Genomic DNA, 15,285 nt, shown 5'->3' with positions numbered 1-15,285 from the left:
TAGGCCTGTCGCAATAATCAATATATCGACTTATCGTGCAATATATGTACATGACCTCAATAATTTTTGGTGACGCAATATATCGCCCATTATATTTACTTAAAAATTCATGTCACCATGCTTTGTACATTCCACTTGCGCCTGTGTCTTTTGCAGCTTCTCGTACATAACGTGGTTTAGTTGGTGCTAGTTTAAATTTAAAAGATGCTTCTACAAACAAAGTTTCATCTGCAGATATGGCCTTGTTTAGGGATCTGTGCCTTTGTGCATACGGACATCTGACTGCTGAGTAGTGATTGTGTTTTTCAGCAATAGTGTGCATCCTTAATTTACAGAGAAAAGAAGGTCAGGGAAAAATCTCTAGATGGAAAAATCTCCATACAAGTTCTTTGTGCATTTTTCTTTTTTTTCTACTTTGCACTTTTTGTTAGAAAATGTTTATTTACTATTTATTCAGGTTTTTTAAGGTATCTAATATTTTGATACTTGATTTCCATTATCTAAATATTCTTAAAAATTAAAAGTTTGTTGTCATTTGGAAGTGTGTAGGCCTTCTTGCATTATTATGCTGTTACATTATGATTAAATATTCAGTGGCATAAAATGGTCTTTAAAATGACAATAATATCGCTTATCGCAATTCTTTCGGGGGCAATATATCGCACAACAAAAAGTTGTTATCGTGACAGGCCTAAATATACCTGGGCGACCCGCCCAAGTAAAGTCTATGTGTGGGAAACACTGTAATAGCATGTACGAAATGTTCAATTAAAGCTTTGAAAAGTTTCATAAAATGGTAAACTTCACATTTCAGCCTTTAAATAAAGAAAAGGGTTAAGTCAAAATAGAATCCACATAAGCCTGTCATCGACCAGTCAAAATTTACAGCAGGTTATGCAAATTCGGTCCTTTTTTTTTTGGCCAGACATAAACTGCACACAGGCTGAATGTACAGTAAGTGTAACTCTCTGTAAATCCACTCTCTGACAGCAGGTGGTGCTGTTGGAACAGCAGAATTAGAGCCTTTTCCTGTAACCTCCGTGGACAAAGCATCATTACGATAAGAACACTTCTTTATTAGGTATTACATGGAGTGAAGATGAAAACAAAATGCCATCAAATCTGGAGATGGGTAGGTTTAGGTATAAGTAAGGTGAGAGGAGTTGGATCTGGATCCAACCACACCCCCTGGATCTTGTGTGCTGTGCACACGTGACACTGTTACTTAAAACTTTGCTTTATGCTGGGCAGTATTTATTTATCCTCAGTTGTTTAAATCAAGGTAATCGAATACGGTTCTAATGATAATTAAAATATGAAACAGTAATACTAACCGCGGGGAATTTTATCATGATTTATCGTCAAACCGGTAATTGTTCCATTCCTAATTTTTGGTGGTACCTTGAGGTCTGATTGGTCAGTGTTAGGAAAGTATGCCATTCACACTCACACAGTGGAATGACTTTAATAATGCAAATACAGTTAAGTGTGCAGAGACAATATAACATAAAACACTATTGTAAAGACAGTTGTGAATTCTTTGTTTTAGTTTGTGTTGTTACAGTACAAACACATCGGCAAAGGAGTTACACATTCTGAATAGCATAGTCAAGTTCACTATGGGCAGAGCTCTATTGTTCTCCTAAGTTTTTTTTTCCAAAGTTTTGAGGGCCTTTGAGTCTTTTAAAAACTCGTAGGCCATTAGGTCAAGGCAAAGGTGGCACATGGGAGTTTATGTACAAAAGTTAGTACATATACTGTTCTCAGCTAAATAAAATTGCTCTGACAGTCATTAGTGCTGCCCAACAGAAAGCTGGCCACTTTGGACTTGGCGAAACATGCGGTGAAGTTTTAAATACTCCTCGTAAGGTTTAATATGACTGTCACCGAACTTGTTCAACATCACATTACAGATATTTTGAACATGTTCGCCATGACGAGGCAATAATAATAATTAGACTTGAGCTATATGTTTGGTCAAGGAGGCTGATCACATAGACATGTCTACTGTCATCAATAGTATATTAGTATATTATAGTACAATAGTATATTATATAATACCGCACGCTGTTACAGAACAAACCCATACAATCTCAAAATAAATCAGGTATCTCAAATTTTTTTACTTAAAGGGGTCATATGATGCGATTTCAATTTTTCCGTTCTCTTTGGAGTGTTACAAGCTCATGGTGCATAAAGAAGATCTGTAAAGTTGCAAAGACTAAAGTATCAAATCCAAAGAGATATTCTTTATAAAAGTTAACAGTCAGCCACACCTACCTAAAACGGCTTGTTCTAACACGCCCCCACATATCTACGTCATGATGTGGGAAGATTTGCATAATGCCGCCCAAATGTTCACGCAAAGAAAGAAGGCGTAACTTTTATTCTCGCTGCAGTATTGTTGCCGCCGCCGCCATGTCGTGAAGGCACTGTGTGATTCGTTGTGAAAGCGAAACTACTTTGTTTGGCCTTCCAAAAGAGGACGATATCCGCTTCGTCATGCCTAGAGCTGATCTGTGCTGGTTGCTGAGGAAATGCAACAACTTTGCGCTGTGGATCGCCAGATCGGCTTTCACCGTGGACGAAGCGGAGTCCAGCCCGGGGTCGTCACATGTGGTTGCCGCAAGCAAGAGTAGACTACAATGCCGGCTGTTCTGACTGCAAGTACGTTTTTTTATATTTAAAGAATTTGCAAATACACAAAATGTTCTTTTTAGCAACATCATATGACCCCTTTAATTGAACAGGCTATGGGAACACACTCAACTGCAAAAACAAGAAAGAGTTGATTTGCGAGGAAAGGGATCACATTTCTAAAACTAAATTAAAACTGAACCCCTCAAAATTGCAAAAAAAAAAAAAATATATATATATATATATATTTTTTATTTTTTTTTGCTTATACCAAATGCTTATACCAATAGGTGTGAAACACAATATCATTCAAAAAGGTCTCTTCTCTATGACAGATAAATAAAATAATGTTGAGTAAAATTAAAAAGTCAAAGTCTTCTTGCACTGGATGTGCTGGATTAGGCCTCATTGCCAGCTGCATTAACGTCCTCTTCTTATATATAAAACACCTGTGATTCACAAATACTTGCTAAGGAACTCACATTCACGTAAAGTAGCCTTGTTTAAAGTTTGGATGAGTAAGGGCAAAACACCTAAGATATTGTACCTTTAATGCCAGATATCACTTCTTTTGTAGCAGAAATAAACTGCTGCAGAAAAAGCTAGGTGCCATGCGTGATGTGCAATTGCAACACTCGTTACAAATGTAGTGGAGTAAAGAGTACAGATACTTATTCAAAAATGTTGTGAAGTAGAGAGTAAAATTTGCTCATTTTGATACTCCGTAAAACTACAGAGTATCCAAAAAGATACTCAAGTACAGTAATTAATTACATTTACTCATACTTTACACCTCTGCCAAAATGTCCCAGCTTTTTTTAAAATGGGTTTCCAATTTTCCAATTTATGTCTTTTGTTTTTCTTTTTTGTTTTTTAAATGTGATGTACTAGAAGCTATTATAAACCAGAGTCAAAATCCTTTAAAGCAGCACTATGTAACTTTTTCTCTGTTCAAAATTTGCAAAATGTATATAATGAGCGAGTATATCATGAATTCATCTTCCAAACCGCGTTTTTGTCTTATTCCGAATCACTACGGTACACTTATAATAAGTACTTATATTTGGACTATTGTAGCCTGGTCGGGTCGTCACCGCTGCGGAGTAACACATACCTGCGTGAATCGCCATAGACATAAACTTAGAGAAGTAGCTCCGGTTGGAATGTTCTTCCGCGGGATGTGTGCAGTTCTGTTTATTAACCGCTAGAGCACCAAAAGTTACATAGTGCTGCTTTAATGAGTTACATAGTGCTGCTTTAATGCATAAGAACACTGGCTAATGAAACTGATTCTGATTCTGACAGAGCATCACCTGAGGCATTTCTCTCTATAAGAAAGTTGTCAGCAGCTTCACCTATAGCTGGAAGAAGACAGTTGCCTGAAGTCCAGATTCAGCTGGGTTTGCTGGCTCACCAGCTCATCACTGAGTCAGCCATGCACTGGCGATCACAGCAGCAAATGATTGAGCACTTCCTGGAGCAGGAGGGAGCAGTCGAAAAGTCATGTCTGCTGACAAAAAGTCTAGATATCTTGTTCCTACTTAGCAAGACATAGAGGTCCTGGAGGCAATCCAGATGCCTCTTAAACCCCTTCAGGACTTCACAGATGCTCTGTCAGGTGAGAAGAGTTACCATCTCATGTCAAACCTGCGCTACACCTTTTCAACACAAGTCTCCTGGCACATGAACAGGGTGATAGCGAACTGTTCAAATCCATCAAGATCTGCATTATTGATTACTTTAATGGCAAGTATGCTGACCCTGCCACTAATGACCTGTCAGACATGGCCTCACTTGTGGATCCACAGTTCAGAAACAAATACATCCCAAGTGAAAAGATCAATGCAGTGAAAAACCAAGCTGTCTTAGAAGCGGAATATCTGCTAGCTGATCAGGCCGCTGTTAAACTGACCCAGCTGTGCCTACTGTGCCTTTGCATGCAGACTAAGCAGCAATAATGCCACCAACAGCTAAGTAGTAGTCATAACTGGCAAGCTTCTTTAAGCAGAGCTCAGCAACCACAACCAGCAACTGCATTGACACGGAGAGAGGCAACTGAAATTGAACTACTCGCAGTCACTTACTGTAGAGAGTGACACAGTTCCTCCATGAAATTGTCTTTACCGCACTGACCAACTGTCAAAGAAGTGTTTTCCTTGCACAAAACCTGTAAGAGATATACAGGGCTACATAGGCGAAAACACTTTGTTCAGTGAACAACTGTCTACCGCAAAAATAACCTACTTCCTCTGGCAAAATTCTTACGTTTTCTACTGTTCTGTTTACATTATTGTTATTTCCACATCAAAAACACATTTATTTTGTTATGCAGGAGGAAAAAACTGCAATTGTACTCTATTATGTCCGTTATTATTGTTGCACATTGCCAGAGATCTAGTTTTAATATAGTTTTTTATGTTTATATATTGTGCTGTATATTTTTAAACGGAGGAAAACCTCTTTGCATTTTATTTCGCTCACATACGGTCTTAATTAAAATGATAGTGGCATTTCCTGTGGCTTTGACTTGCAACTAAATATTTAGTCCACTTTGTAGAAAATACAGATATATTGTATACTGCCATTCAACCCAAAAATACCAAGATATGAATTTTGATCGATGTCACGCAGCCCTAGAATCTCATTTCAGCAAGCCTTTAGCAAAAATGGACTCCCGCATTCTTCAGAACATTTGCTGTACATTCACAGCAGACAGACACAAGTGTCATTATGCGTTGATGCTTTGGAAACAAAGTCAAACGTTCAAAAACTAATGTAAATAAATGTGAGGCCAGCAATGCTTATGCATTTTGCCACTTTCTCCTGCGTCACTGATACCTAGCAACAGCGGTAAACAGATGTAGCTTTTATGATGCAAAAATACTGTGGTTTGGAATTAATAAAACAAAGTGTGAACACAATCCAGTGCAGACAGGGGTAGGGGAGCAATCGAACTCTGGTTTAGACCAAGCAATTGAACCAAGTGCGAAAGCACCCTAGTGTTAAACATTCTGACTAGCACAATCAAACTTGTAACAGTTCATTCATGTTGTGTGTATCTGCTTAATCTAATATATGATGCATTTGTTGAGTTAATCAAACTGCTAGCAAAGGCCTTCAGTTTACCAAATGTTCATTCACTTTTCATCTTCAGCTCAAACAGCAATGTCTGACATTACAGAAAATGACTGGATTATTTGAAACAGTTTTATTCCTTGTAGATGTTCTTTTCAGCTATGGGAAAACAGATAAAAATACTCATCCCTAACACGTTTCTCTTATTTAAGACATCAGTTATTTATTTATGAATGCCCTTCAGAAGCTACATAAGACACTTGTTTCCCAGAAGATAAAATAAGCACAATTTACCCCAATCATCCTGTTCAAAAAGTTTTACAATTTTAGCTCTGCAAGCTGCCTTCAAGCATTAAAGGGGTCATATGATGCGATTTCAATTTTTCCTTTCTCTTTGGAGTGTTACAAGCTCTTGGTGCATAAAGAAGATCTGTAAAGTTGCAAAGACTAAAGTCTCAAATCCAAAGAGATATTCTTTAAAAGTTAAGAGTTAACCACGCCTACCTAAAACGGCTCGTTCTAACACGCCCCCACATATCTACCTCACTATGTGGGAAGATTTGCATAACGCCGCCCAAATGTTCACGCAAAGAAAGAAGGCATAACTTTTATTCTCGCTGGAGTATTGTTGCAGCTGCCGCCATGTCGTGAAGACGCTGTGCGCTTCGTTGTGAAAGTGAAACTACTTGGTTTGGTCTTCCGAAAGAGGACGATATTCAGACCGATGAGCTTTGTAAAAATCAACACGTTTCAAAAAGGCGGGGCATAGAGGAGAAACAATAATGTACAGTATGTGGAAAATAATGTTTTTTTAACTTTAAACCGCATAAACACATTGCATTACACCAAATACACAAAATAATGTTATTTTTAGCAGCATCATATGACCCCTTTAATGTATGTTTGCACATTCTACTTCTTTGCTAATTCTGAGTAAATTAATCCAGAATCCAGAGATCAAATATGCCTCAGCATGTTTTTTTTGTTGTTGTTTTAAATAAATGTCAACAGAGCTTCTCCAGCTTTGTTTTATATATACAATATATATTTTGTAACTTTTCTATTCATTTTATGAAATGTTTTGTAAACTTTCCACTTTCGAGCCAGGCTGAGAAAATCATGTAAACTTAGCAGTTTTTAACAATGAGGGCTGTTGCCTAAACTGGTTAAAGTAACAGACTAACATAAAAGTACCATGGTATACCGTGAATTCACAACAAAAAGAAACAATTAAACCAGTTTTGGTCGTTTTGGCCGACCACCGAGTCGAGATGGATTCTACTGGTCTTACTCTTTTTAGAGACGTTTTGGTTGTTTGACAGCTAACGTTAGCAAAACCTGAAGACCGACTAAACATTAGCGAAAACCAGACCGATTTAACACATGGTGTAAATACCATATAGTATCATCACTGTATCGCTACATAAACCCCCCCCCCCGAAAAAAAAATAGGCTACAAACACATTTTACATAACTGCCAGACAAGTTCTACCCCCTCCTTACAGATGTACGGAAGCATTAGCTAACATTAGCAACGATGCCAAGCAGCCCAACATGCATTTTAATTAAACGTATCAGTTCAGATTGCGCGGGCGAGTAGATTCTTAAGTCTACGACAACCGCTCAAGCGACTCATTCTCCAGCACACGACCGTGTTATTAATATCATTCCGCCGCAATCACTCCAGCAGCAGCACAAAAACGCTAAAGATACACACGCGCGCGCACACACCCGCAATACTATATCCGGGGACTATATACACACGTTTCAAATGATTTTCTCTAACCTTCTGTTGCATTTTCGTCATGCACTATGCACGTAAGCAAATAGTTATTGATGTGAAGTTTTTATTTGTGAGACTGCAGTTGACTTTACCGATTTCGCCGTCATCTTTAATCCTTTGTTTTCGCGGTCGGCCCCGCGGCATAGTTCCAGTTTATAGAGCGGGTGTAGTGTGAGCGATTTGGATTTCAAAATGGCGACGACTTCAGCGAGCCGAGGCGGCGTAGGCAGCAACGCCATTTCAGATTGGAGGATGCGACATCTACCGGACATCTATTGATACTTAACTATCTGAAATAAGGACTGTTGGCGTTTGTTTTCAGTATCGGACAAGAATAACATTAAAATGTACAATTAATTACATTTACAATAACAATTAAAACGTACAATCTGATTTTATAAACAACAAATAAATTGAATGTACTGGACAAATGGGCTATATTTGATTAAATAGATTTTAATTACATTTTATGCATTAAATCACCTGCTTTACATATGATACGATACCGACACTGCTACATTTATTTGTTGTTACCAATATTTATTATTTCTTAAATGGTGATTTTTCAATATACTGTTTATTTTTAGGAAAGACAGAGACCATAAGGCAAATCACATCCACATTACACATGATGACCATTAATAACAAATTATTCCATAAGCAAATAGGAGCACGATTAAATAAAAATGCTTATACCAATAGGTGTTAAGAATATTCCAGAATCGCACAGAAATATTGTGATTATTATTATTTAATTTATTATAACATAATATGAATAAACTAAAATACCAACAGCATAAAATATTTACACGTTCTTAAATATTTCTTAATCAGGCTCTAATTTTCCCAGACCTACTTCTACTTTCTGCATATTAAACTGTTTAGGCTTCCTGACAACAATGTTCATCCAGATTATTACCCAGATAAGCGCTCTGATTTACAGGCATAGCCTTACCCCAGGCCTGCATGACACAAAACATATACTACACTTCTGTATGTTAATAAATACATAGACTGTGTTCTCTCCCTTTTCTCAGTATTGTGAGTTGCAGCTTTGTCACATTAATCACATGTGTGTTTAAAGCTTGCAAGATGTTTTATTATGAGTACCCAAGTCTTTTTTAACATACCTAACATGTACCTGAAACAAACAAATGTGCCAACAAACTGGTCAGTTCTTTATTTACAGGACTTAAGCAAGTCAAACTCTCAAAACTAAACTTTTAAATGGCAAATTTACTGGAAAATATATTCAGAAGTTCACATTTTTAATAATAATAATAATAGTAATAATAATAAAAAAACAACAACAATCACAAGCAGGTTATAAATATACATTTTTCATTTAAGCAGTTTATGAGAGTTAATGGAGTTTTATACATGTTCTTTACTTTACCGATCATGTTGTCTGGAGTTTTGTTAAGTCCTCAATCCTAAACTATTTCAAATATTTGAATTTCAAAACTAAAATACATACATAGAGGAATATGAAACAGAAAGTGAAATGCTTAACAAGGTTTTCATTAGTAATCTTAACATTTACATACATTTAACTGCAAAAAAAATATTTGATGTTTTTGGTTGTTAGTCTTTAGTAAAAGGATATAAAGCATTTTTACATATAAAGAGTTCATTTCACAAGTGCTGTTGTATATGGAATTAGCAATCAAAAAAACAAAACAATCCATCCCAAAAAGCTTGCTTTTGACATGTTACACTTTGACCTGAGTTCACTCTCTTAGACAAGAAAAACATTTTCAAATTCAAGAAAATCTACTCTCAATCTCTCATCTCCACCTCATTCAGGACTAATTTCTGAGTAAACTATCGTCTCCTGTCCGGATGGATCCTCTACAGTGCCCTCAACATGCAGAGTAGAGTCATCCAGCTGTGTGACTATGTAATGTGTCCCCTCGTCATTGACGATAACTTGAGTAAGACCCTCCTTCATCATCAGCTGACTGGCAGCAAACTGTAGCACCTCTTGCATTTCCTCAGATGTGTGCTCATGGTTAGAGCTCATTACCTGAGCCACCACACCCACTTCTGCCCTCTCCTCATATACCTGTCCTTCACTTTGTCTCTGTGTCTGAGAGGTCTGACCTTCACACTTCTCTTCTGGCACATGCTCTGACACTGTGGTGGTGGTAATCTCTCCCTCTCTAGTGCAGCCTTGTTGGCCCAACTCTGTCACGGCACAAAGCAAAGCATCCAGAGCAGAGGAAGACTCAGACACGCTGTGCACAGCCTCCTCCCCTTCCTGTCTTGCTTCTCCTACGGTCTCTCCAGAAGACTCCACCAGCACGTACTGAGTGGTCTGCCCTCCTGTCACTGTAGACACTTCCCGACCAGATGTGATGAGCTGCCCATGCTCAGTGATGTGCAGCACTTCGGCCAGCTGACTAGACATAGCGAGGGTCTGTAAGGTGGCAGCAGCCGACTCCTCCAGGGCCTGATCGATGGCCACCTCTCCCCCGCCGTAGCGAACAGCCTCAGAACCCAGTTCACTCTCATCAGGGGTGAAAGTGGTGTCTGCCTGGACAAAGGTTGCCCCCTGTCCCTTCAGACGACACTCGAAGGACTTGGACACGATTCCTGCCACAAACATGGGAGAGAGTAGAAAGACATTTCTAGTTCAAGTCTGCCTGTAAACCATTTATGTTTGCTGCACAATAGACAAATAACATTGTGTACCTTAAAACAAAGTCAATTTGAGTAACATTTATTTTATTCCTAGTCCCACAAGTCATTTATTTCTCCTGTTTCCAGCGCAACACATCATTCCTATGGGAATGCAGACCTCTATTTTGTAGCTCAATATGACCATTTTATAAGAGACTGATCTGTCAGTTAATACTGAAAAAAGGCACAACAGGATCCAGATACAGCCAATATTAGCAATTATCATGACGTTTTCTTTGACCTTTTCATTGTCATCTTCAAATGCCAACATTGGCTACCAGAAATCGCTTACCCCACCTTTAAAGGGGTCTTATTATGCCTCTTTTTACAAGATGTACAAGAAGTCTCACGTGCCCCCAGAATGTGTCTGTGAAGTTTCAGCTCAAAATACTTAAAATAATTAATTATTCCACACTGTAAATGCCCTTTTTTGAGTGGAAGCAAAAACATACTGTTTTTGTGTGTATCTCTTTAAATGCAAATGAACACTTTTGTCATTTGTCAAATAAACACAAAGTTATGTCAAAAACACACAGTTTACATTAACTGTAGACCAAAGTATTAAATATGAAAACTGAAAATATTTGAGGATAATTTCTGTTTTGTTTTAGTTATAAAGCAAGGCATGATTATTTCAGTTAATTTTCCTTTTTTGAATTTATTTCATTTTTCTAGGTTATTTTTTGGAATTTCATTTTAGTTTTAGTTTAAGTCCAGTTAACTATAATAACCTCGCTATCTATGGGACACTGATGGGAACTCATGCATTTCAGCGTGAAAGAGAAGGCTCAGGGTTTGATCAGATAGCTTCATCTCTCCTTTTATTTCATTAAGAACAAGATAGGGAAGGTTCAAGACAGACGTGGTACCTGCATGTAAGTAAGCCAGGTCTGGGTTCTCAATGTCAGGGTGAGTCTCTTTGAGATGATTTCTGAAGTCCATTGGGGCATTGCTGGCATAGCTGCACTTGGGACAGTTATACATCTTCACCCCCTCATGCTTTCCTGTGTGCAGGATGTGTTTTCGGATATTCTCTGCACAGTTAGATCTGATAAAAGAAGGTACACATTCTATGCAAATCCATACAACAACCAAAAAATGCTCAACAAAAGAAGAGAAGAGAAGCAACTTGACAGCATCATCATCATTATTAATAAAGGTTCTGATGATTACAAATGTATAAAACCGTTTTTGCTGCTTGATATTTTTGTGGAAAACCGTTATGATCCCCCCCCCCCCAGGATTTGTTGATGAATAGAAAGTTAAAAAGAACTGCATTTATTTGAAGTAGAAATCTTCTGTAACATTTTAAATGTCGTTACTGTCACGTTTGATCAAGATTGTGATCCACCTGTGCCTTGTTTTAACCCTCATTATCTTAGTATTTATATTCCCCTGTTCAGTTCTGTTCTTTGTCTGTTCTCGTCTGTAGTTAATGGTTTAGTTTTCTTTTCTCCTAGCATTCCTTAGTCAGGGTTCCTACAGGGTTCTTTTTCCAGACTTCTGTGTAGACTTTCAGACCCTATTTCATAGTAAAATCAAATGATTGAGTGTGTAACAATTAAAGGTATTTGAATAAAGGTTCAATTCACAATTCGGTACTCTCACAATACTACAAACTAGTGTTGTCACAGTACCAAAATTTCAGTAAGCAGTACCAATACCAGTAAAATTTCTCAGTACTTGGTACAATAGCAAAAACTATTGGAACTATTAAACTATTTTATTTCGCTATTGAAAATAAAATAAATATTTATTTATTTATTTTAACGCCATATCAGAAACAATGGCTATATTCAAGGCAACATTAACAATATCATTTCAATACATCATTTACAATAATATAAAATTTTCTTAAGAAACAATCATTATACAAAAATATAAAAGAAACGACTATAGTACGTATGAAAATCATATACAACTTTCAGTTTAATCAGTGATAAAAATTCTAAAATTCTTCCAGGAGACTTTAAAAAAAATGTCTTTTAGTATATTTTCTGAATAATATCGTTGTCTAATATCATTTCAAATTGGACATTCTATTAAAATATGTTTTACGCTCAAAAAGTTCTTACACAAGTCACAGACTGGTTTCTCTTCTACTTTCAATAAATATGAACGAGTGAGTCTTGAATGTCCAGCTAAGTAAATAGTACATTAAATCAGAATGTAGCCTTTAAGTACTTTTCAATTAAGTAAACACTGCTTTAAAAAAGTTGAGCAAAAAATCTGTAATAAAATGAAGAACAACAAGTGTTCTTGTTTTGTTTTATATCAAATAAACACTGTTGCAAGTAGATACTTTACTCTCGGTTTGTGAATCAACCCGTGATAAAATGTTTTTTTGAGCACCAAATCAGCATATTAGAATGATTTCTGAAGGATCATGTGACTGGAGTAATTTATTTCCTAGCTGCTGCAAACACCACCACATGACTAAACAGTGTCATTCAAAACACCTCTCTTATGTGCTTTCAGCTACTAACATTAATTGTTTCGGGCAAAAAATAAATAAATAAAAAAAAAAATAATAATAATTTTCCAGGGAGATTTTATATTTTCTATCATTTTCCATTTGATTCCAGGACTGGGAAATTTGTCATAATTTATTTATAGTTTTCCAGGACGTGAGCCCAAAACAAAACAGTGTAAACCGGGGACAAGATAGTCACATCGTTCTGGATACGTTTTATTCGTGTCCAAAACAATGTGAACATTACGGAGTGCTCAACACTCTCATGCAGTGTATGTTTCATTCATACTCGAAGCCGGAGGGCGCTCTCGCACTGAAAGTCTAAAACAGACTCATAGAAGTAGTAAGAACTTTTGACGTGCCAGGAAATCCCTAATATGGACAAAGGCATCCAGCTATCACTGTAACTAAGCTGAATAATAAGCATATACCATAACTGATGAAACGTGAAGACAATATATGGTTTATGTGTGTTTTTCAAGTGTCCTCCAGGTAATAAATAAAGTATATGAATGATACAGTGCTAACTGACATAAGATAGCATTTATTACAGTACAGAAGCTATAAAATATATTGTCTGCCCTAAAAATGGAAAAAGTGTTTGTAGTATGTAATAAATCATAATCAAAAAATTGTCATTATGAAAATATATATCAAAAATATTATAGAATGCAAATGAATGGTTATTTAAAAGTAAGAGATAACAAAAGTTTTTTTTTTGTCAAGTAGACATACATAAATAAATAGATATTATTATTATTACATTTGACATTTCTGTCCTCCTCACTTCTGAAATGATTGCTATGCCCCTGCCTTGTAACATAACTGAATATAAAACTTTAGCTATATGCTGTGTTATCTTCATTTTAAGGATCAAATTTTGTGTTTTGTGGCTCCACATGAAATATATTCGGTGGTTATTTTGAGGCTCAAAATGGCTCTTTTGATGTTGAAGGTTGCAGACCCCCGAGCTAATCAGTCCTGATGCATCCGGGACATCAGAGAAGGAACTTTTTGTTCAGAACCACAAAAAAAGACTGAGCCAAGCTTGTTGTACCTGTAGTCACACCAAGGGCAGCGATAGGGCTTCTCGCCTGTATGCACACGTTTGTGGCGCGTCAGATGGGACTGTGTGGTTGAGGCAAAATTGCACAGCTGACACTTGAACGGTCGTTCACCTGCAGAGCAAAGGCATTAGAACGAGACATTGAAAGTCCACTGATTTAGAAGACCTATAAAGGTTTGTCTTGACAGACTTTGCTTAGTTAAAAATTATTTGCAATTTTGAAAATTACATTTTGGTTAGATTTAATTCTGCTTCTTTACATCCAAATTCGAATTGCAATTCTGCATCCTGTTTGCTCAATTCAAATTCAGGAACTAAACTGAAATATAAAAAAGGGCAGTCTCAATTTAATTCTAATTGTGCACAACCCTGGTGTGTACCTGTGTGTTGGCGTCGATGTTTGGTCAGGGCATGACGAGTTCCACCAGCAAATCCGCAGAGATCACACAGGAAAGACTTCTCTCCTGAAACAGAAAAGTCATGGATGAATAGCACTGTAAAGATTGAGAAGTTGACAGTATGATTTACACACACACCTGAAATTAGCCTGTTGCCAAGCAATGCAATGATAGCTAATGCAGGAGGAGCTTCGAAGAACCTAACAATCCTGGATCATGTCAAATCATCATACAATATTTATACAATATAGAACACATTTTTTAAAACGTTGGTTGCAAGGATCAGGATCGTTCCTTGTCAAATGTAGTACCTAATGAGACAGCATTGAATTTTCCAGACGAACCTTGTATGTCTGTCCATACAAGACGCAACAATCAAACAATCACAAATAACAGTCTAACAGAAGAGTGTGTGTTCGGGCTCTATTTGCAAGCGCACCACTGTCTTGCACTCACAATGAAATAGTTGAGTACATAATCAAATTCATAAAAAGTAAACCATTTTAAAGGGGTCATATGATGCTATTTTAAAGATCATTATTTTGTGTATTTGGTGTAACAGAATATGCTGACATGCTTTAAAGGCAGAGTAAGTGATTTCTGGTAGCCAATGTTGATATTTGAAATCACCAAAACAAACACGCCCCTACCCCAAAAGGGTCTTGGCCCCTATTTTGATAGCTCCGCCCCACATATACACATATTGCAACCTAGGCAACGATTAGTTCTGTGAAACAAAGCAAAACCAATGTTACACCGTGTCTACGGACGTGAGCGGTGCGGCGCAACAAATCCCCGACAGAAAACTGCTGCCGGGTTCTATATGCACCAAGAGCTTGTAACACTCCAAAGAGAAAGGAAAACTTGAAATCGCATCATATGACCCCTTTAACTTCATTAAAATAAATTCAGTGACTGATACAATCTTTGTCATACAATTGTTTGTTCAAACAGAATTCGTAGAAACATTTCTTAAGTTTCCTTACTTTCAAGATCTGAGACAAATTGTCCATTGTTGCTTTCATTTATGGCTATTGAAGTCAGGCATAATGATATATACAAAAAAAAAAGTCAACATTAAATCATATAATCATTTAAACTCCACACTTAGCATCTTGGCCTTGACTGAGACCTGGATTCGTCCAGAAGACTCAGCAACCCCAGCTGCTCT

At 37.0% G+C, this 15,285-nt stretch overlaps 2 protein-coding genes across 2 annotated transcripts in view; both read right to left on the bottom strand.

Annotated features, from left to right (window-relative positions):
- znf236 (zinc finger protein 236) overlaps positions 1-7,817 on the bottom strand; it is a 55,495-nt gene extending 47,678 nt beyond the window's left edge. The window contains exon 1 of the mRNA XM_016497990.1: positions 7,588-7,817. Within this exon, the coding sequence (XP_016353476.1) occupies positions 7,588-7,639 (52 nt within the window). The 5' untranslated portion in view covers positions 7,640-7,817. The remainder of the gene's footprint in view (positions 1-7,587) is intronic.
- Positions 7,818-8,797: 980 nt separating this feature from the next.
- Positions 8,798-15,285, bottom strand: part of LOC107697272 (zinc finger protein 407-like) — a 61,770-nt gene continuing 55,282 nt past the window's right edge. Inside the window, exons 6-9 of the mRNA XM_016497989.1 lie at positions 14,097-14,180; positions 13,708-13,828; positions 11,047-11,225; positions 8,798-10,090 (exon numbers count right to left, since the gene is read on the bottom strand). Coding sequence (XP_016353475.1) covers positions 9,294-10,090; positions 11,047-11,225; positions 13,708-13,828; positions 14,097-14,180 — 1,181 coding nt within the window. The 3' untranslated portion in view covers positions 8,798-9,293. The remainder of the gene's footprint in view (positions 10,091-11,046; positions 11,226-13,707; positions 13,829-14,096; positions 14,181-15,285) is intronic.

Source organism: Sinocyclocheilus anshuiensis, unplaced genomic scaffold (assembly GCF_001515605.1).
Source record: "Sinocyclocheilus anshuiensis isolate Anshui unplaced genomic scaffold, SAMN03320099.WGS_v1.1 scaffold979, whole genome shotgun sequence".
Taxonomy (NCBI): Eukaryota; Metazoa; Chordata; class Actinopteri; order Cypriniformes; family Cyprinidae; genus Sinocyclocheilus; species Sinocyclocheilus anshuiensis.
Note: the sequence above shows the minus strand (reverse complement) of the source record. Positions and strands in the feature narration are given on the sequence as shown.